At 42.6% G+C, this 23,260-nt stretch overlaps 1 protein-coding gene across 2 annotated transcripts; it reads right to left on the bottom strand.

Annotated features, from left to right (window-relative positions):
* Positions 1-1,730: 1,730 nt before the first annotated feature.
* On the bottom strand, positions 1,731-19,732 carry OGFRL1 (opioid growth factor receptor like 1). Of its 2 annotated transcripts, none has more exons than XM_082474248.1 (7): positions 19,318-19,732; positions 14,826-14,912; positions 14,591-14,669; positions 11,776-11,854; positions 11,620-11,686; positions 11,370-11,515; positions 1,731-6,814 (listed from the first exon to the last, which is right to left on the bottom strand). In XM_082474248.1, exons 1-7 carry the CDS (start codon positions 19,546-19,548, stop codon positions 6,148-6,150), a joined length of 1,356 nt encoding a protein of 451 aa, XP_082330374.1. In that variant the 5' UTR covers positions 19,549-19,732; the 3' UTR covers positions 1,731-6,147. The 2 variants fall into 2 exon arrangements, with proteins under 2 accessions (XP_082330374.1, XP_082330373.1); XM_082474247.1 differs by having other exon boundaries at positions 14,591-14,672.
* Positions 19,733-23,260: the final 3,528 nt, after the last annotated feature.

Here is a 23,260-nt window from a genome sequence, read left to right on the forward strand (position 1 = left end):
TAGTTTCAGAAACGATATTTTTAAATACAGCAGTAAACAACAGACACTACTGCACTTTATACATTTTCTGGCATAACACTGCCATACAGTTACAGGATTATAAAATAAGTGTTTCATAGTACCATACAGACCCAGAAACTGGTTACAGCTTCTACCACATACACATGGTATTGGTGTGCACAGACGTGCACAGCGTTCTGTAATTCATCCTGCAGGAGATGACAGAGCACGGAGAAGGCCCACGGCTGCTGGAGAGTCAGCGCTCATGTAGGAAGGAAAGCACACATCTTTCTAAGAATCTACCCATTTTCCTGAAATACTCAAAATACAAAGGACACAGTAGTTTCCCACTTGAAATGGTGACTGGACCCAGTTAGCCGTCTATCTTCTTAGGTAATATGGAAGAAGAGTGGACAGCTCACTTGGGAAACAAGGAAACAACCTTCTTATAAAAAGGACAAAGAACAAAACGCTTGTCAAACCCTTGCTCTGGTTTGTTGCTCTTAACTGTGGGGCCACAAGAGGAAGACGCCATCGCTCTCGCTGGCGTGGGGCATACAGTCACATCGTTAGAAACAGCCTAGCGCGGGACCTCCTTCCTGTCTCTGCAGCCACTGCCTCCACTTAACTTCCTGTCAGTAGAACCACGGGCAGAGGAATTAAGCCTGGTGGCGGATCATGTGGTTATTTCTCTCAGTCTGTGAAAGGTTTCCATCTACTGTGGAGTAAGCGGAATCCAGGCTGCACATGAGAGCATGAATGGGATTGCTTTCCATTCACACCAGTCCAGATCTCCCTGGCACGGATAACACGGAGCACGTTCTCACCGTAAAGCTTTTGCAGATCGTCCTCATTCCAGTAAATTCTGGCACTCCACAAACCTACAGTCAGTTACATCTTTATTTCTATCGTGAGTTTCTAGTTACTGTTTCTAATTTTTTGTTTCGATTGTTATTTTCCTCTTCTCCACATGAAACTAAACCCACCAGCACTGAAAAAGGTGTTCATTTGACCAATGAGTGCAGACCTTGGACACTTCTTAGGACCAAAGCTTATTACACAACTAATCTCTCTAGTTAATGTAACTGTTCCATAAACTCTATTATAATTTAAAAACAAAAATATGATACACTTTATAGCTTCAACATAGTTTTCATATTAAAATACATAAGGTTTCTGATTTTTCTAAAAAAGGTCTCTCAGCATAACAAGTGAACACTGGTGCCTTTTCCCTTTCACTTCGTCTTTACACTGTATCATTTTATGGAGAATTTTATATACAGACCTCTGAAAGAACAACCCCAAATAATTTTTGATTGAAGATCAGAAGTTTTGAACTGGGGAGGGGGGTAGGCAGTACTGGTATTTCAATGTTTCCCGAGATAGAAAGATTCAGCTGTAATTTACATAGCAGGTGCCCAACTGCTCACAATTTCCTAAACAACTACAAAATGGTGACGAATGAATTATAACAGGTATTTTATGAAAATTGATACCCAGTGAAATTGTGCATGAAGTCCAAGGTGGCCCACCTTCCTCAGAAGACAGCGATCAGGGGGCCCGACACCCTCGTCATCCAGGGGAGGCTCCGGAGACCCCTCCTCCACTGGAGAGGTTGCAGCCCAGTGTACGTGCGCCTTCACCAAGACGCCCGCTCTGGTTCTCAGCCGCCTCCCCATCTCTGAACTCAACCTCCAGGCAGAGTTTGGGCCATAAAACGAAGCAGTCAATTGTATCCTCCACATGAACACTTTAATTCAAGGAAACAAACATATTAAGAAGTTATTTCCCACAAGTAACTAAAACAATAAACTTCTCAACAGATGAGGGAAAAAGCAGAAGATGACAAAAGACATTCTCTCTAATCTAGGGAAAAAGCAAGAACAGTACATGTTTCTAATAAAACTACAGCATAAGAGTCCAAATTAATTTCAGATTCCTCCAACTATCTACTGGAATTAAACTTTTAAATCATTTCTCTAATAGAATTCCATTCTCTACATCCCTCTGTATCTAAAAGCAAAAGTAAAACACAGATTAATATTACCTGTAGTAACTGAGAGATGTTTACAATGAAAATTACAGGGTGTAGCAAAATTAGGCAGATGCATAAATAAATGTAACAGTGAAGTTAATCTTTCTGCTGTTAAGATCTTGCTTACTTCTTCCCTCAAATGTAACACATTTTTGAACATTGTGGCTAGTACACTTCCTTTTGAACTGATGCTATTGATACAAATGGAAATGTCTCCAAAATGAAAAAGCAGGAAAGTAACTTTCATTAAATTAACTGATCTTCATGGTTTGGAATGTTTCTTACGGCAAGATTTTATAATGGAGTAAAAATTTAAACTTCTGAATGAAAAGCATTCACATTAGTTAAGGCACATCTAGACACCTCCAGGCATTCATATTTATAACTATATTATTACATTATTAACTTCAGTAATAAGGAATTTCTAAAACATGGTCTGTCCCCAAGCACAGTCTGCTGGGTGGGCTGGAACAGGCAAAAAGGCAGGGTGTACTCACTGTTACGCTAGAGATTACTCACAAATCTGCTCATGGAATAAACACTAAAGAATTCTAAATTGAAAGAAGTCAACCCTTTGTACACCCCTAATTTTCCAGATCCTACTGACCCAGGCCATCATTTTCTGCAACTGCACCTACATTTGAAATGATTCTTGCTTGTCTAACTTCAGCCTACCTTACACTTAATGGATATTCCCCAAAGGAAAAAAAAAATGGGAACTTTTTAAGTGGGAAACAAAATCGAAATCTTCAAAACTACTCCTATAACAAAGAGTCCCCACTCACCCCAAATAAACTTGAGAGACCCACAAATGCAATTACAATCAAGCAAGATCAAGAACGCCCTTCTTTTCTCAGGTTAGAAAATAAAGCTTTTAGAAGAGCCTCAATTATAGAAAGACAAAAAAACTGGCCTGATTTTGTTACTCAGTAGATTATACACTCAACCATAACTCTACTATAAACTTGGGAAATTTAACTTTAAATAATTAAACCAATATTCTCTCTCCATCAGTTCAACCAATTTTTGACAACTTGATAAGGAAGTTTACTTTCTAAAATGATTTTTTAGAGAGTAACTCAAACGTAATACTGTACTACAATATTTTTCCTTTTTCACCAGAGCATTCCTTCTGTCAGGTTAAAGTGTAAAAACTAGAAACAATGTTGGTAATTTTTAAACATAATCTTTATATTTTTAATACTTAGCAAAAAATCTTAGAACTTCTCTGGTAACTCCAGAGTCATAAGTTTTGTTTTCTCCTTGAAACTGAAAAAAGTTGTTTCTCAAAACTAAAATTCAAAATAAAACTATACCAAATAATTTTTGAACTGAGAACTGGACCTGACTTAGAGAAAGCAGACATATTTTCAGTTCTGTCATGATTCTTTTCAGCTTCTTATGAGATTGAGCATGAGAATGTATAATGGTACAATACTCTTAAGGTTATAAACATTTTCTCTACAGAAATATATCTTGTCATTATATATCACTTTACAGTATTTCAAAATATTTTCACATATATCGTCTTCTTTGGGATATGAAAGCACAAAATATTAGAAATATATTAGACTAACCAAGCGGTATAACATCTATTTGCGTGAAATGCAAATTAGTATTTTATCAATAGCCAATACAGTCATTTATCAATATCCTCACAGTCATGGTACAACGATAAAGTCTATATATTCACAAAAATTCAATAAAGTTTCTAGTTATTTGGCCATGCTCCACTGCGTTTTTATAACAGCTTCTTAGTAAGTTTCTGCAAGCACATGGTAGTTTTTAAAAATACAAAACATCACAGTCAAACCCAGAGGGTTGTTTCATGTCGTTAACACACACACCTAAAGACACACCTATAGATCTTATTTTAAAACTATTGAATGTACAGAGTATTCTTAACAGAAAAAAACTCTAGACGTTCATAATTTTTATCTGCAAAAGGAATGCCATCCTCTCACTTGTTTCCACTGAAGAATTCTCTCATAAGTGATTTACAGATTAAACATAGGAATCATACTGTTTCACGTGAGTATGCATTTCAAAACAACATGGTAGAAAAAGGCCACTGTTTTAAGTGGAAGCCAGGCAGTTTTCCCTTGAGACTAAATATTCTCAAATTAAACAGTACAATCTAATCAAATCCCTAATTAGGAATATGCTAAAAGTTAAATTATTGAATGAAACATTTTTACTTCTAAGGGTTCTGATATACTACCAGTTTCTAAGTGATTCAGATGATATCCATTTATTTTAGTATCTGTCCACTTAATATTTTAATATCTGGTCACAAAATTTTAACATTATGCAGTTAGAAAGTGGTGTGAACACTTTATCATGTATGCAAAATGGGTAAGGTATTTCAAATGAATCATATTCCTACAATTCAGCCCAATGTGACAACCTACTCTCATGCCCTAAGCTGTAAAACTGTTTATTGAGCTCGATGGGGCCATTAGAGGGTCCATGTAAAAAAAAAAGAAATTGAAATGCAAAAGCAGAATTGTTTCCCCAAATCCTAATGCTCACCTCACAAAACAGTAGAAAGCAAAAACTGTCATATTATGAGAAATGATAGTGAGAAAATATTCTATATTTATTGGAATACAATATATAACACGAGCGTTACTAACATTCATATAAAATAAGTCAGATTTGAGCAACAGTGATGTTTCACGTAAACTTCAAGGCAATGAAACCCTTCTAAAGCATACTACTTGTGTGTTTATTTTCTAGAAACCCTCTGCTAAAAATCCTCTGATCTATAAAGGTAAAAGAAGATGACATAATGTGATTTAAAAATAGGACACAGTAAAAATTCTCTGAGGGTTAAAGTGAACAGAACTTCCCTTAAGAGCCTAAGAAACACACAAAAGCCAATTCCTTTCTAAATGAAATGAAGTGAAAAAAATTTTTTTCTGTGAACTGCTTTCACTATATTTGTATGTATGCTCTGAAATTCTCACCACAGTGTTTGTTTTCGAATGTGTAATAATTAGTAATAATAGTATAAGCAAGAAAGTTATTTGCTCTTACCCAGTATTAACACATCAGTGCTTACTAAAACTGAATATATGGGATGTCCAGTCTGTTCTCAATTTCGAGCTTTGACAACGTAGAGATGCAGCAGATTGTATTTTTTCTAAAGATATACTGTGGACTAAGCCATATTAATGTCATAGTCTGCATAACACTGAGATATTCATGGTTTTAGGGACCACTGCCTTGTTGCCAGTGCCAGATGCATGCCTTTTGAAAACGAATAATTTCCTTTCTTATTTTTTAATTCTTTAGTCATTTGCATTCAGAAACAAGCACCAAATTTGTACAGAACAGCCATAGAAGGCAAAATTCTCTTCTTGGGCTTTTGCATCAGAATTTGTTTTTAAGCACTTAACACAGAAAACCATTTTTATTATTTTAAACAACGCAAATTCTTGAAATAATACAGCCGACAGTCCCCTCTATGCCACATAAATGTCACTGTAGTAGATCATCCGAATGTACACTAGAAATGCACGTGCCAGCCGACACAGGTGGCCAGTGACGGAGAGAATGGAGAGGGAAAGAGGAAAAACAGCAGGACCGACAAACGGGGAGGGGCCAGTATATCTCCCCAAGAACATCCATCCCACTTACCAGAAACTAAAAATAAGCATGCTGAGGTGCTGTAATGAAAAAACTCCCAATTTCTTGTGAATACATCTGAGAAGACCAAATTCTTTCTCACAGCTTAAAAAAAAAAAGGAATCCATAAATCGGGCAAAGGGGTGGCAACCTAACGAAATTATCCTCTTGATTTTCTTCATGTAGAGTGGAGTCTCTCCAAAGAATTTATTTGCTATATCGAAGACTACATGATTGTTTCCAGATACATTGAAAATAATTTAAAAGTAATTGTCGTGTACAGGATTCGAAAACTCACATCCCCAAAGTGTCACAGAATACATTCATTAATTAGGTCCTGTCTTCAGACTTCTGGTTAAATATTAAATTCACTGTCATCCAAAATCAAAACCAAGTGACAACTAACTGCTTACAACAGAGATCGCCAACAGCCGGCTACCCTCCGAAACGTGGCCTCACGGGTTTGTGGGCTTCCTGATAATTCACTGTAATAGTGCGTCATCGTGGGAACCTGTCTCTCCAGGACTTTCACAGTCTCTGTTATGGTTTTCCCCCTCTTCATCTTTTTCAGAGGGAGACGCACCCTCCTTTTTCTCCAGGGCATGAGCAATTGTCTCTTCTGGTTGAGGACTGGAATTTTCGGCATCACCCTCTCTCTCTGGGTCTCCTGGCCTGGCAGCCTCACTGCCGGCCTCTGAGCTGGGCCAGTCTGTCTCTTCCCCCGGCTCCCTAGGTGCCACTTTTTTGTCTTCGGCAGCTTTGCTATTTACACGCACAGCTGCAGAGGGATTTTTGGAGTCCTTGGGTTTTTTGTGCATAGACGTCTGGCTGGGATGCCCCGAGGTGGGCGGGGCGGGGGTCTTCGGGGCTTTGCTGCCCTCAGGCTGTTCCCTCCTGGGTGGTCCCCAGATAAAATTCTCCGAGGGCGTGTAATGTTTCTGGGCGAACCGCAGGAGTCTTCTCCTTTCCCTTCTGTCTCTAATTGTGTACACGAAATACTCCAGTGCGCTCTGTTTAATATTGGGGATGGTATTTTCCACAAGAGCCTCATGAAGAATAAATTTTACAAGAGGAGATTTAAAACTTTCATATCCAAGCTCGCCGAGGCTTTTCAGAATACGAGTGATCCTTAAATAGTTGTGCTGAGACCTGGAAGAGGATTGAATACAACGAAGGAGGAAAATTAGGTGGCGGAAAACGGGGGAATAAAAACCACTGGGAAACTACTTTTGATGGAAGCATAAGCTGTGAAAACATGCCTCGTAATGACTTTGCTAAAAGTCGTAGTAGACACCGCTAAGAAGAATAAAACAGAAGATGTGAAACCCCTGTACCTCAGTGTAATGCCAATCTATGTAAAACTCCAACACATAAAATAAATTCTCCTTTTTCCTTTAGTTCTTCGTACTTGAAAAAATTTAGATTTTAACTGTATTCCCACGGATGTTGAATTGCTGTTTGTTTGTTAAATACACTGAGGATGACTATCTACTACACAAACGTATCGTACCTGTCACAGGTGAACAGCGCTGAGCATTGGTTACCAGCCGAATGTACGACTTACAGGGTCAGAGGGCCAGCAGAACCCGCCATATCAACCAACTCAGAAGGAAAGCGGCAGAAACCATTCTACCTTGCTAGAACAATTCTGACAAAGGAGGCAAAACTAACTTATTTAGCAGAGCAAAGAGTGTAGGCTTTGGAGTCAGAACTGAATTCACACCCTAGCTGTGCCATCAACAGCTACGTGAAATCATGGCACCTCTAAGGCTCAAGTACCCTCGTCTGTAACGTGGGGAAAAGGGCCCACACCTCACTGCACTTGTAAGCATTGAATTAGCTGACATATATGCAGAGCATGTGGAACTCAATAAATATCAGATACTATTTAACATCAATATAATTATCGGTATCGGTATTATTCAGATTTGGTACTAAGGACTACCATATGTGTACTTATCCCAACTTAATCACCTCATTCTCTTCCATCTGTGGCCTCTCTCTCGCCTCCTCTTTCCCTATCACAGAATTTAAAATTTTGCTTCTAATGGCATTGACTGCAAAGACTCCTCTTTCCCCAGATTACACTAACATCTTTCTTTTTTAGTCCCAAAACTAAAGCCATTAGCAGATGAAAGCTTTCCAAACCTATTTTGTCACAATTCATAATCTTGCCCCCCCACCTCACTTAGCCCAAGAGTTGCTTTATTACAAATACCTGGCTGCATCCTAAGGGAACCTTCAGGTCCATGTATTAATCACGTGTGTCATCAACAGCCCAGGTTAGTTACTCACCCAATATTGCACCACTTATTCCTCACTTCCCCAGACCTGTCTATACCTCAGACACTGAACTTTAGACAAGCATCGCATACACCTGCCTTGGTTTCCACAAGTGCTTGGTACTCACTTAGGAATAACTAGCAACTTATTTGGGAAGCATGGAGAAGGATACTGAATTATTTGAGGGATGGAAGGGTGTCGTTCCATAGCCTTATATTTTAAAAGGAGAGTTAGTTTGGACAAAACTAAACCCTTAATGATGTGGGCTCACCAGACACTGGAAATGACAAGTCCAGCAGTTTTCATTATCTCCAGCCTTCTGGATGTTTACCAAAATAGTGTTCTCTTACTATTCAATTCTTTGAAGGCCAAAGGGTACAACATAGCACAGATACATTTCAGTTTTATGAATCTGTATTTGTTAATAGTTAGGAAGTACCAGTCTTTTGAGACAATACAAATTTGAGTGAAGTTAAGACAATGTCTTTATCAGCAAGACTGATCCAATGTAGAGTTTGCATACTCTAAAAACTTGGTGGTAAAATCCCAACATCTGCTTCATAGGTCTATGAGAAAGAGAGATATGGAAAAGCGGAAGAATGTTTTCCTTTAAAAATCCCAAAGAAGAGTTATATGACACAACAAAATTTACTATATTTGCAAGCAGCTCAATTTCACATATGCAGTCCAGGATGAATGACCAAGATAAAATTTCTGTGCACACTTATCTGTATCAACACGTTCTCCAATTAAAAAGTTTACATAACAGTAGAAAAGGACAAACACTTGGGTTAAAGAGAATGAAGATCAGGATTATAGAACAAAATCATACAAGAAAGAAATTGGGTGTTTCAGTATGATTTGAAATAAATGTCACAAAGAAATACAAAAAAAACCCCCACTCTCCTAGAGTTGTGAGTAGACTTTGGGGTCGCGTAGCAGATAAAAGAGAGAAGCTGGGCTTCCAGACAGCGGTAAGGGCAGTAAGAAGGGCTGAAGCTGTCAGGAAGAGTAGGTGAGCGAGGAAAGGACACACAAAAGCCAAGAACCGGGAGACAGAAAGTAAAAGTGAGAGGGGATTCCAGGGCCTAAAATACAGCTCCGTAATCCAAGGTGATTACAAATAAAATTGGAAATCCGTCTTAGTGGTTGGTCTATATATCTGCACTCTCGTGTTTGAAAATGTTTTACCTCTTTTAGTCACGGTCACTTGTTCACTAAACTTTATTTCACTTGATTTTCATTCAATATTTTTTATCCGCTGGGCTACTATAAATGTACTGAGTTCCCTGCTTACTGTGAAAAACTCAAGATGTCATACAGATTAAAACACAAATAAAAGCTGTAAGCAACACCCACGGAAAGGAAAAGTGATGGTGGAAAGAAAGGGAGCAGGATGGGGCGGTAAGGGTTCCCCTCCCCATCCCAAGCTAGGAGATCGTTCAACGAAAGCCTTCAGAAGGGCGGTTTCCAGCTACTAATTTGAGGATCTGACAATAAAACCCCAAGGAGGATTTAGGCAGACAAACCTGTTTTGTTCATCATTATTCATTCAACAAACAGTTACTAAGTATGATTGCTATTCCGACCAAAACAAAACCAGGTGGAGATTCTCTAAAACGATAGTCGTGGGTACACGGAAGATGAGATGCTACCAGATCCTCTTCAAAGGCTGCCTTCTGCCGTCCTTCATGTCAACAGGCTACTTGCACACAGCTTTCTGTGACAGTCTCACATAAGTGCTTAGAAACTCTGTCCAGAGATAGCTACCTGCATTGCTTAGGCAGAGGCGTATATACTTCTGCTATAAGTGCTCTACAGAAATCAAAGTGAACTTGAGTTATGAGTTAATGGGTCTTCTAGTCAAGATCATAAAGCTTTATGCCCATATCCTGCGTGTTTTAGTGCAAGCTACCATTTTAACAGCGTTGATTATAACTAATAAAGTAAATGGAAGGCTTAAACATTAATATTGTACTCATACTCATTTTACCCAAGCAAGATAAAAGTTCTAGGAAAACACAAAAAATTTAGTTAATCAATGCAAAAAATTCTGTTTGGGGCAAAGAAAAATTTCTTAGGTTAGTTTTAATTTTGTTTTTTTCTTAGTACTTGCCCAGTTCAGCGAATTACAATGTGCTAAAAATGTTTAAAGTTGGTTTTATAGTCCAGTGCTCATAAGTCACCCTATAATTAAAAAGAAAGAGGGCTTCCTTGGTGGCGCAGTGGTTAAGAATCCGCCTGCCAATGCAGGAGACACAGGTTCGAGCCCTGGTCCAGGAAGATCCCACATGACGCGGAGCAACTAACCCCGTGTGCCACAACTCCTGAGCCTGCGCTCTAGAGCCCATGAGCCACAACTACTGAGCCCGCTCCACAACAAGAGAAGCCACCGCAATGAGAAGCCCGCACACCGAAACGAAGAGTAGCCGCTGCTCGCCGCAACTAGAGAAAGCCCGCGTGCAGCAACGAAGACCCAACTCAGCCAAAAATAAATAAATAAATAAAAAATTGAAAAAGAAGAAAAAGCCAGTTTGCATACAAAGAAAATAATAATAAAAAAAAAAGAAACTTTGGGCATAAGTGTTAATGAAAGTTATAAATATCCAAGCAAAAGAATATAGCAAATCAATTCCAAATAAACTGGTAAAACTTTCTTCCAGGTGTTTGGCTTTATTAGCCAAAAGTGGGCTTCTGGGTTTTTTTTTTGTTTTTTTTTAATATTTATTTATTTATTTGGCTGCACCGGGTCTTAGTTGCAGCACGTGGGATCTTTAGTTGCGGCACGTGAACTCTTAGTTGCGGCATGTGGGATCTAGTTCCCTGACCAGGGATCGAACCCAGTCCCCCGGAATTGGGAGTGCAGAGTCTTAGCCACTGGACAACCAGGGAAGTCCCTGGGCTTCTGGTTTTGACCTACATGGCGAAGATTCTAATTGTCCCTCTTTCTTAGTAAAATGTACGAGTACCTGTTAGTCTTATGAAATGACTTTTATATGTCATAGGCTTAATTCATGGATTTAATCTAAGCAGGCACTGTGCCTGAGGTGCAAGCTGAGCTACCAGAATCTCACAGCCTCGGGGAGAGGTCTGGACAAGTGTCACAAAAAACAACCGTAGAGGCCGAGCAACGTGGTGTAAAGAGGGAGCGAGGCCACACTTGGCTGGGGGCAGCGGAGATGCTGCAGGAAGAAACAGCTCTCAAGCCGAGCAGCCGTGTTTCTACCTGGAATGTCATTCCTTTTTGGCTGCTGCTTTGTTTTGCTTTAGAATATAGACCAGGAATAAAATGCATTTCAGATGAGCTTTTGAATTCAAATTCCCGAGTCCATCTGTTGCTCAGTTCTATGAGCCACAGAGAGAATTCCAACCTGGGGAAAACACCACGCCAGCCCGGGTCGCTCTGCGGGGCTTTACTTACTCGTTCAGGTGCTGAAACCTTTCCTGCCAGTTAACAGCCCGAGCAACATTTCCAGTTTTATCTATCAGTTTTATTCCAAAAAATTCCAACATCATTTTATAAGCCAAGAGGAATCTTCTAATTGCTTCTTTTGTTTTCTTGAATTCCTAATGAAAAAAGAAAAGTCAGCTGGGTGACTCGGACTTACCAGGGCCATCAAATGGCAATATTATTTGTCTAATTCACACCAAATGAAATGAGCTTGCCTTACCTCAATTTCATACGTAGTTAGTTCTTTAGCATAAAAGTTCAAGCCTTGTTCTCTCAGGGGGAAAAGCCTACGTTTTAGAAAAATAATATTTTTATATTAATGTTGCCTGGGAGACACACATGATGAAACAGGTGCGAGAGAGAGCACACGACTGACCATTGGATGTAGGTGTGGCTGTATTCCAGCTTCTCGTAATCTCCTTTCCACTTACTGAGGACTTCTTCAATGTAAACACCTAAAGAGTAAAGATTTAGAACACGAACCAGACGTGTAAAACATTGTTGGAGGCATTTTAAGACTGAATCGCTTAAGCCTTATGTTAAAACTTAACAACAGCACACGACAACAATGCTTTTGTAAGATGAATACCCTGTGCCATATACTCTGTTACGTAATAAGCCTAATTCAAAAAAAAATTTATGGCACCTCAGATCGGAGAAAGCGCTATCAGACAGTTACTCTAAAGCAGAGGCTGGCAACCTATGGCCTGCCATCTGTTTTATAAATAAAGCTTTATTGGAACACAGCCAGGCACATCCATTCACGTATTTTCTATCATAACAGGGGAGTTGAGTAGTTGCAACAGAGATTGCATGGCCCGCAAAGCTGAGGATATTTACTCTCTGGCTCTGTACAGAGAAAGTTGGCCAACCCCTGCCCTGGAGGGCCCTAGAGTTCTTGAAATACTAGATCAAATAAAAATGAAACGTATGCCAGGCAAAAAGAAAGGAAGGAGACAAAGATGGGAAGAAGAGAAAGAAGAGAAGCAGGGAAAAGAAGGAAAGGGAGGAGAGAAAAGGGAAAGGAAGTGGTGGTGAGCGCCTCCTAGCGGCGGGGCCGGGATTACACAGGGTGTAGCCAGCCCGCTGAATCCACCCAGCACTGTCTCAAACCAGCCTCACCAGCCCTGCTTTACTACTGAGGACATGGTGTGATTTGCTCAGTCACACACTAACAAAACCAGGAGTAGAACACAGGTCTTTCTGGTTCTGAAACGTAAGCCCTCTTCTTCACCACATCCAGTTCTTCTCCTATAAGAACTTATCACGGCAAAATCCTCTGCTTCCCAAATCTGTCTAGTCACAACTGACTGTGTGGCCATTTAGTCAATTTTACAGGAAAAGACACAACAACCTAATATCTTTCTAAACATAACTCATCTCGTTCTCGTTTCCTCCAGAGATCACCAGTTTGTACTAGAGGTCCACACTCAGGGTTTTTGGTAAAAGGCTGTTTTTTAATCATCAGCATGTTGAAGCCATTTACCTCCATAATTTCCCATTTGTTTCCCCTTCCATCTATCCCTCTTCCTACTTAATAAGTAACATACATCATTGCAGGCTTATGCTTACTGGCAAGCCTGGGGTGTGTGTGTGGGGGGGGGGGTGTTCACACATACTGGGAAGGAAAGTGAGAGTTGATGTAATTTATATAATAAACTAGAATAACATTTTATGTGACCTTAGCTAAAACTTCTGACCTCCACCAGCCTTATAAGATTTCCAAATAACTTTTGTGATAAAGATTACAAAAAATTAATGCATTGCTTTAAGTTATTGCTCTAAATTACCACCTCAAAAATAAATTCACTGTTAGAAACATAAAAATAAGTGAGTTAAATACTGTCATTATCTCTACGTTCAATGTTTTTAATATTGTGAAGGCATTCCTTTGGGAAAATTTTTTTAAATTCACATCAGAGTCAAATTAGCTATCTATCATTGCATTTCTTCAAAAGGTTTTCTTACTCCAGGCCCTAAAAAGCTAACTAATTTAATTAATACTATTTCAATTAGTAAATAAAGCAGTACCTTTCTACCGTTAGTCAATACAACAGGGCATTTTTATCTAGAGGGCTCCTTCCAAAACAGGGCAGACTTCTGGGACACCAGAAATCAACTAAAGATAAGGGGATCTGGCCATTGCAGCAAAGTTCTTACATCCTAATTTCCAACTGGCGCGTCTGCCACTGCACAAATATAGGGAATTCCTTAGATATTCTTCAGCCAGTTAGTACATTAAAGAATGCAAGGTCCTGCCACTCGGAGAGCTTTGCAATCCATGACCCTCGTTCCCTGACTCACACTGCTGGGGATTTGGCTGGGTTTCCACTGAGAGTAAAGGGCAGCAGCCAGGGCCATCTGGTCACCTCACAGAGATAAGGGCTCTACGGACCGGGAGCAGCCAGCTTTCTGGTTTGACCTGGATAAAATGAGGACGTCCACCACGAACCACGGCCTGGTGCCTGGGTGAATCGTGCGTATCACCACGGAGACTGCACCCTCTCACTAAAGGTTTAGGAAAGATCCTGGGAGGGCAACTGTAGCGTGTGGAGGAGGGCCAGTATATCTGACAGAGTTGCGTGGAGATCTACAGTGTCTGCAGTTCCCTCCCTGGGATGTTGGAACGCTGAACTGGGGCTGCTCTAGTTCCCTGACCTTGAATCTGAAAATCGACGGGAAAGATTATTCTAATAGAAAAACCACCTTTCAATTATGTTCCAAAGATTTTCCGGGTTTGGCACAGTGAAAAGAACACCGAACTCTGGAGCCCAGATCCAAGTCTATGATCAAGTCTATGATCAAGTCGGTCATCAAGACCCAGCAACTTCATCTTTAAAATGAGGAAACTGAATTTGATCTCCCCTATGGTTCCTTAATAAACTAATATTCTATGGTTCTCAAAATCTCCTCTTTTCCTCTCACAAAAATGGCCCCCACTACCTTTCAGATAGTAGTTGCCACTGTAAACAGGTGGTGGGAAGGATTGCTAATCCTCAAGTTACTCCCTCAGAATCCGCTGAGCAGATGCTTACAGCTCAAGGGTCTAGGACTCTGGGGACACAGTGGACGGCAGGGCAGAGTCAAGCCAGTCAATGAACAATGAATGCACTGACCATGGAATGAACAAAGAATGACAAGCGGTACTACTATTTAAAGCTTGCTTTTTACCAAGGTAGCGGATTACTCACCATCAGGCTTAAATGGAATTTTATTCTTATAAAAACGAAGATTGCTCAAGTCATTTTGATATCGGATATCTTTGAAGTTCTGCTAAAGGAAAAAATAAATCAATCTCCAGCATATGGACATATAAAAAAAGGCACAAGGACCTTCCTTGCACATTTGCTCACTGGCACCACAAAGTAACAAAGACAGAAGGGAAATATTTTACATTTTAGAAAAAAAAAATATCTATAGTCTTACTGGGTACTGGTGTCGGTATTTGTACAAATCCCTCGCAGCATAAAAACTTCTCTTTGGTTTGGCAGAGACTTCAGTGGAATCAGCCCCCTAAAATAAAAAATGAAATTCCATTTACATGTTGAAGCAAGATAATTTCACCAAGAAGTTTCCAGAACAAACTTAAAATAATGACCATCCATAAAGAAAGCCTGAGAAGTGTCAAGATGTCCAGATAAATGAAGATATTATAAATGTCCTATTAATAATGCTTACTAGCAACCCTTGTTGGCATTCTCGTTTCCTGAGTTGAAGCCAATAACATTTGTCCTAAGGTGTTTCACTAAATAAAAAACTTTATTATTCACCAAAAGCCTATAGAGGCCAAATGTTATGGATTGGTAACCATTAGAAACCTTAAAACCTTAGAATTCTTAAAATGAATTCAAGACCTATATTTTACCAGAGGTTACACAAGTGATTCTTTGACCAAACTTATTTTAGAATACTTTACATAACACTAAAAAGAAGTGTTAAGATAATAAATCAATTCCTCAACGAAAATTGTCATTAATTTTGCAATGTTTAGCTGTACTTGGAAGTCAAGTAATATTAATGCAAGGAAAGGGGGCTTTTAACACAAACTAAATAGCTTTCTAAATTCCACCCTTTACAGCACCATAACAAGTACACAAAGGTATGAATAACCTTCCATTAATTCAGTGATAATACAATGTGATAAAAGCTAGCAAATTTCAAATATATACACACAAAGCAATAAAAGCTCTCAATTGGAATGAACTTCACATTACACTGTAGTAACTTATATGTGGTAGTTTACTCACACTATTTAAATTCTAAACAAAACTCCCAGCCCCATGACATAATTTTGAAAATATAAGATACAGGTCAATATAATAAGTTCGCCTTCCCTAACTCCATGTATCAATACTATTATAATGTACAGGAACGTGCTTTGGGTCCAGTGTCACGCAGAAGGGCAACAAGACTGGTGACAATGATGAAACAGATGACAAAGTTTAGGTCTGAATATTCATTAAGAGCTCTGCCCCTACCCTTTTCTCCTCAGCCCCCGCCCCCATCTGTGCTGACAGACTGGCATCCTCTAAGCAGTACTCACACGTTTCTGAAGTGGCGTGATTCTCACTATTACTACAAGTACAGAGATACTTACCAGACTCGCTGGTGTTTTAACACGGGCTACTCTGTCACATTACGTAAGCAAGGCAAAGCTTACGTTCTGGTCCTTGCCACACGTGTCAAAATAGCTCTGCCTAGCAGGTTTCTGAATCTATTTAGCCTGAGCTACAACCCCATGACTCATCATCTGACATGTGTGTATAGAAAGCACTTTTCCATGTACAAAGCACATATATTATTTCCTTTGATTCTTATAACACACCTGGCAGGCAGTTAGGAGTGCTTCCATCTTAGAAACAAGGTAACCCAGGCTCGGAGAATTTCACCAACACCCACAGCCCAGCGACAGCGGGAGAATGAGAACCCCAGGCTCTGGGTTCCAAGTCTAACTAATTAGGTCTGAATCAGTTTCAGCTCCACCAAATGCGATGGGTCATTATAGAGACCGTAGTGTAATGTCAACGGCCCAAAACTGGGAGTCAGGATACTTGGGCTGAGTCTTCCCTCTGCTGCTGCTTTGTGAGGCTTTTAACTGAATCCTAGTTTGATCCTCTTTGAAATGAGAATGACTCACACCCTACCTATTTCCCAGGATTATCACGGGAACGCCCACTTCCTCCGTCCTCTAAATGTGCCAACCTGCCGGCAGTGTCCCTGCTCCCCCCCACTTCCCGCTCCTTTGGTCTCTCTATCCCACCCCCTTTCACCTGCTCAGCCACCGATTTTGTTCCTTAACATATTATTCCTAGTTCCTGTGTCACCAAAATGTCCCTGTCTTCTGGGTCATTTCCTTCAGCAAACATGCTGTGGTATCTCTCATCTTAAAACAAACATACGCAAATTGGAACTGACCCAAACCCCATCTCAATGACAGATCCACAGCTCTGCTCCCTTTTACAGTAAAGCCTCACCGGAGAGCTGCCCAGAGTCGCTGTCTGTCTCCTCTTCTCCCACTTACCACCCCAACCGGGCTTTCATCCTCCACATTCCATCCAAACGACTCTTGTGAATGTCACCTAACAAACTTCCATCTTACTGAGCATCCCGCTTGGTGCTCAACTCAGGCAACCTCCCAGCAGCATGGGGTCAGCTGACCCCTCTCCTTCCTGAAAGACTGTCACATGCCACACCTGCCCTGGTTTCCTTCCCATCTCATCGGTCGCCCCTGGTCAGCCTCATCTTTGGCTTCTCCTCCTCAGGTGCTCTCAGTGGAGGAGTGCCCAGGGCTTGGCCACATTTCTCACGCTCCTTGATGACCCCATTATCTTCCCAGGACTTTAAATACCTCCACTCTTACATGCTGATGACTCCAGTTCTGGACTGAGGCTCCACTCGTAATTAACTACTCACCAACTCCACTTGGATGTCTCATTAGATATTAAACCCAAGAGCATTCCTGACTTAACCTCGGATGCTGCTTTCTCCCTAGACTTCCCCATCTCAGTTAATGGCACTGTCGTTTGTCAACTATTCACTTGGACTAGGAATACAGCAATGGAGCTGGTAAGAAGTAGTCAGTCTGGGACAGACTTTAAAGGTAGCTCCAGTAGTTCTTGCAAATGACTGTGGGGAGTAGGGAACAGATGAGATGGACAGTCAAAAGCAGCATTAAAAAGTAGAAGTGGGCTTCCCTGGTGGCGCAGTGGTTGGGAATCTGCCTGCCAATGCAGGGGACACGGGTTCGAGCCCTGGTCTGGGAAGATCCCACGTGCCGCGGAGCAACTGGGCCCGTGAGCCACAACTACTGAGCCTGCGCGTCTGGAGCCTGTGCTCCGCAACAAGAGAGGTCGCGACAGTGAGAGGCCCGCGCAGCGCAATGAAGAGTGGCCCCCGCTCGCCGCAACTAGAGAAAGCCCTAGCACAGAAACGAAGACCCAACACAGCCAAAAATAAATAAATAAAAAATAAAATCTGAGCGTTGTGTTTCTAAAAAAAAAAAAAAAAAGTAGAAGTTACATGGTGATACTGAGAAGAAAAATTAATCATTAAAGGGGAAAAGGAACGGTTGGTGCCATTTACCATTTACTGGGGTTGCAATTAACTGATTGAAACATTAATTATAAAACTGTCTTATATAGATGGACCAGGTTAGTTGGACTGAATCTGAGCGGGTGTTTTTTGACATCCCAAACGTCTTCAGAAGGTTTCTTCATTTGGAGACAAGTGGAAGAGAAAAACACTGGAATACAGTGTCTCATACTTCCCTGAGGTTGAGTTCGCAAGGCAAGATGACCCAGTAGCAAGGGGCAGAGTTACATTCACGACGCCAGCAGGTCAGAAGTTCTGATGCTGGTGACAGGCATAGTTGGGTTTGCACCTCCCTCTCCCTGGATGATCTTGGGCAAGCTTCTCCTAAGCCTCAGTTTTCTCTAAAGTGGGGACTCAAAACAGGAACTCCCACCGTACCCCACCCCTGAAACTGCAGTTGATGGAAATGACCTGGATAGCATAGAGCCTGCACTAAGACTGTTTCCTGCTGACCCAAAAAGAGATGATCGTCAACATGTAGAAGGCAGCCTTCCTATAAAATATACCGCTGATTCCTCTCCTCGAGCCAAGAGCCCGTGGTTACATCAGATTTGGGGCTCCACTTCCCACCCTCATCCCCCCATGGCTGATGGGAAGGAGGGCCCGACCCGGGACCACCAGCCTGTCAGAGCTCTGCCAGCCGCACTTCTTCAGAGGCTTGGCCATGCAGCTCCTCCTTTTTGAAGTTTTCTGGATTATTTTCAGGCCATCAGAGGTTAAAAGGGATATTTATCTCCTCACTAACCTCTCCTCCGAATTGTAGTGGGCAAATGACTTAAGCACAGCTGGATCAACAAGTCTTCCGGGTGAAATAGGATTTTTGAAGCGTGCCCTGAACTCCTGGGTTGGAAGGCCTGACTTGGAAGAGGAACCCTGATGTTTTAAAGTCGGATGGGGACTCCCGCCGTAGGGAGACTGCTCGCTGCTCCATCGCAGTCCCACCTCATTCCGGGTTTTTTGTTTGTTTGTTTGTTTTTTACCAATAACACGCACTAGACGGGTTTTCACAATCCTCTGTTCGGAGGCAGGTTCCTCCCACCCCGCCTTCCATCACCCGTCTGCGGAGGCAGAGAAGACACCCCTCCAAGTTGGGTTCTGCCCGGAGGGACCGCCTCGTCGTGCCCGCGCTCAGGCCCCAGGCCGGCAGCGGACGGCCCCGGGCGACCTCCGCTCGCAGGCCTGGGTCCCGGGGCAGCGGGACGGCGGGGGGAGGACGAGCCGTCCCGCTCAGCCCCCGCCCAGGCCCCGCGCGCGGGGGTCGCCCGGGGCCGCCCCCTTCCCGGCGGCGTCCCCCCCATCCCGGCCCGAGGCCCCCGCGGCCGCGTACCTGCTCGGCGCCCGCCGCCTCGGCGTCCCGGTCGGGCGCGGGGCTGGCGCGTGGCCGGCCGCCGGCTCGCTCCGGGGGCTCCGGGGGCTGCGCGGGCTCCCGCCCCGGGCCCTCGCCGCCGCCCGGCCCCGGTTCCTCGGGCTCGGGCTCCGAGTCCGTCTGCCAGGTGGAGTCGCAGTCCTCCACGGTGGTGGGCTCGCGCACGCCGACCCCGCCGAGCAGGTTGCCCATCGGAGAGGCGGGCGCGGGGCTCCGGGCTCCGGCTGCGGCGGCGCTAGGGCCCGGGCAGGGCCGCGGCCAGGGCGCTGGGCGGCACCTCGGCGCCCAGCCCGCTCCGCCTGCGCGCGGCGAGCGGCGGGCGCAGGGCGGGGAGGAGCCCGCGGCCCCGGGACCGCCGCCCGCGCCCGAGCCCGCCCATCGCTCCCGCCTCCTTGGCCCCGCGCGCCGCGCCCGCAGCTCTGCCCCCCGGAAGGCCCGCCTCCCTCGGCCTCAGACGTGCCCGGGGGGCGGATCGGGGTCCGAGGAGGCGTCGCCGTCTGCGGGCGAGTCCCGTCCACATCCCGCCCCCTCCCCCCGGCTGGTCCGGGAGGAAGACGGATTGGCCGCGGCAGAAGACAAAACTGGTGGTGACCGGGCAGCACATCAGTAGAAACCCTGAGCTACCGAGACTGCATCTGGGCAGCCATCCGGAGTCCCCGCGGACCACAAAGTCAAAGCTGTCTGCTACCTCATCCAAGGAGCAAAAGCAGCAATAACTATCAGACTTTCACCTGCATCGGGGATGGTTTCACTAACACCCACTCCGCATCTGTGCTCGGAGGAAAAACTCAGAATCCTCGGCCCCTTGGTCTGTCCTGTAAATGGAAGGACAGCAGGGGAAAACGTGTTTTAGAAGTACCTAAAGGTGAAACAGCACGATGGAACAAGTGACTCCTGTCAACTTTGCATTATGGCCTTCCGGCTAGAGGAGGCCACGCCTGCACGTGCGGAGTCCGGCGCGTGCTCAGCTCACATCTACAGACTGGGGGCTGAGTAGACAGGTTCGACGTACACGTCTAAAGCTTCTTTCTGAATGTTTCGTGGTGAAATAGGAGACCGCAACAAGGACGATGGGCTGTTTCTAGGGCGAGGGTACGTGAACAGGATGCCCATTCCACAGGTAAATCAGGACTACCCGTCTTCAAGCACTATGGCTGTGGCTCTGCCCCAATCAGTTTCTGCCCTTGGACAGGTCACACAGCTACTTTAAACCTAAATTTACTATCAAACAGGACCCGATTTTCTCTTCCACGTCCCTTCCAGCCCTGACTTACTATGATCCACGAATGATCTAAAACTAATAAGTAACAGACACGCAAATAGACCTGACACACACAAAAGACTTGCTGGTCATAACGGCTTAGTGAAGAAAACATGGGGCAGGAGTAGGCCACACGAATCTAGCTGGTCCCATCTGGGAGTTTGGAGTCATCATCCAATGGCAGAGGACCAGAACACGTTGCAGAAGTAAATGCTGTCCGTCTAGCCGTAAGTATCCCAGAAAAGAAAGTCTAGTGATAGCTGCTGTGCCCGCGTGCTCCTGGTCTGGCTGTGTGTAGATTACAATTGGCCTCATGTTCTTTGCTCACCTCCCCTTGAGAGGTACAGTCTAACTCCCTACCCTTTGAATCAAGGCTGACCACAGGGGCTTGCTTTGGAAAACAGACTGTGGAGGATTTTCCAGAATATCTGGAATTTGCAAGGTAAAGCTATAAGGAATCTTGCCTCTTCTCCTGAGGTCTCGGAAACCTACTATTGTGTAGCCCTGAGCTGCCATATAAGAAGTTTCACTCCCCGGAGACTGAGGGAAAGGCCACTGTGTCTGTCTTTTGGTCGCCAGTCCCAGCGAGGTCCTGCCTTCCAGCATCCCCTGTTGCATCCTGCTGGGTTTTATTGGATACTCCAGACCAGCCCATCTGTCCGCTGAATACCTCTCAGTGACCTCCACTGTTGCCATACGGAACAAAGGAGCCACCCAGCAGAGCCCTGCTCAAATTCCTGACCCTCAAAATAGAGAAAACAATAAAATGGCTACGTTTTAAGTCACTAAATTTTGCAGTAGTTACACAAACGATGGCACAATGAAAAATGTCTGTGAAAGCCTATATGTATTTGTACATATAACTGCTGCAATTGAATCTTTACCTTTTCCACCACCTTTTGGCAAATGTATCAGTTTTTATAGGGCAATAGATTTTGTGCCAAGTTGTGCAATATATTTTCTAAAGAATATAATTTTACATGAAGTATTACCAAAAACCTTAAGTAGTGATCTTTAAAAGTAAGTTTGGAGCAATAGTGGATCACATTGTGTCCAATCTATGTTAAGAAAGTTAATTCTGGAGGTCTCTCCTCTCCAGGTTCTGTATAGGAGTTACCCTACCGGAAAACCTAAATTTCTTCATTATCCCTACCTTTGAGAGTATTTAACATTCCCACATTGACACTAAAGAAGTATGTCTTTGCTTCAAATAAAAAATCCAACACTTAGGGCCATGCACATATTAATTTATCAATACATATTAACTCTAATCATTATTCACCAGTATATCTTCAAAGAATATTGAACTCAGCAATTAAATAGATATACATGGAACGAGGAGAAACTATCATAATGGCCTATTACAAAGTATAACTTCTGACTCCCTGTACCCAGAATCTACCTTAAGCTCTCCAGATACTATAGCCATGCTCCAGTGTAACTGTTTCAACCTTGTCATGGTTTCAACCATGTCCTTGAAGTGTGAGGCCATTGTCAGTTGGACCTGGTACTTCAGGAGCTAAACTTTTTTGGCTAGAATCCAAGATACATGTGACATAAATTTTTTTATAGTGAATTGTGTTTTAGGGACTTTAAGAAAGAAGGTTTATTGTTATAGAATTTCCTTTGAGAGCCTTTCATATAAAAGGAAACGGTAGATCAAAGGCCATTTTTATCCAACCTCAGGAGTTAACTTCTCAGTAGCTCCCGGGAATTTTAGACCCATGGAGGAAAAAAAAAAAATATGTTATAAAAAAAAAAATCACCCTCTTTTATCAAAAGCAGCTCTATTTCCATTACTTCCGAGGGGACACTTTTTGTTTTATCGTTTTGTATTAAGAGGAAAAGTGTAGGGAGTAGATAAATGACATCCTCAACAGAAGTGGGGAGTCAGAGCTGCCCTGGCGGTGTCCGTCACGTGTCCTCTGCAGCCCTTTCCAGGCCACTGGAGTATTTGGCTAAAACCCCAAGTATGAACGTACCGTATTCAAGGAAACTAAGAAGCAAATGATTCTAAGATGCATCTTATTCCAGAGATATTTAAATGTGAAAAACTGTACGTTCTACAATTCATGCAGTATGGCGGTTTGCTACAAGAGAGGTTTAACATTTTTAAAGGACTCATTTATTTCTAAGAAATAGTTTACAATTCGGAGGCCAACTCTAGATTCATATCCAATACTGAGTATTTTCACAGCTTAAAGCCCTTTTTCCCAATTGCACAAAAATTATTAATAAAGCAAAGGTAAAATGTTCATAGAATTTATGAGTGTTGAATTAGTGGATAATGAGATATCAGTGGATGTAAGCTGAAATTAATGTGATAAGAATTTGGTAATAAATCATCATTTGCATAACTAAACAAATAAATTCAGCCTGTAGACTAAAAATAGAGCCATGTTTAAATTTAAAAAGTAATAACATTTGTTCAATAACAATGTTTGGAGTCCTTAGTTGAACAATTCAGCAGCATTTAGACCCATACTTTGGGTTTTGATTTAAGATGCTGTGCTGAAAATAGAAACTGAAAAGATCTTTTCTAGCCACACTTTAATTAAGCAAAACATTCAAAATTTTTAAAGAAAATTAGTATAAAAGCTATTAAATATAGGAATTTTGACATCAATCAAAAAAGGAAAAGAA

The sequence above is a fragment of the Balaenoptera physalus genome (genome assembly GCF_965194825.1).
Source record: "Balaenoptera physalus genome assembly, chromosome: 9".
Taxonomy (NCBI): domain Eukaryota; kingdom Metazoa; phylum Chordata; class Mammalia; order Artiodactyla; family Balaenopteridae; genus Balaenoptera; species Balaenoptera physalus.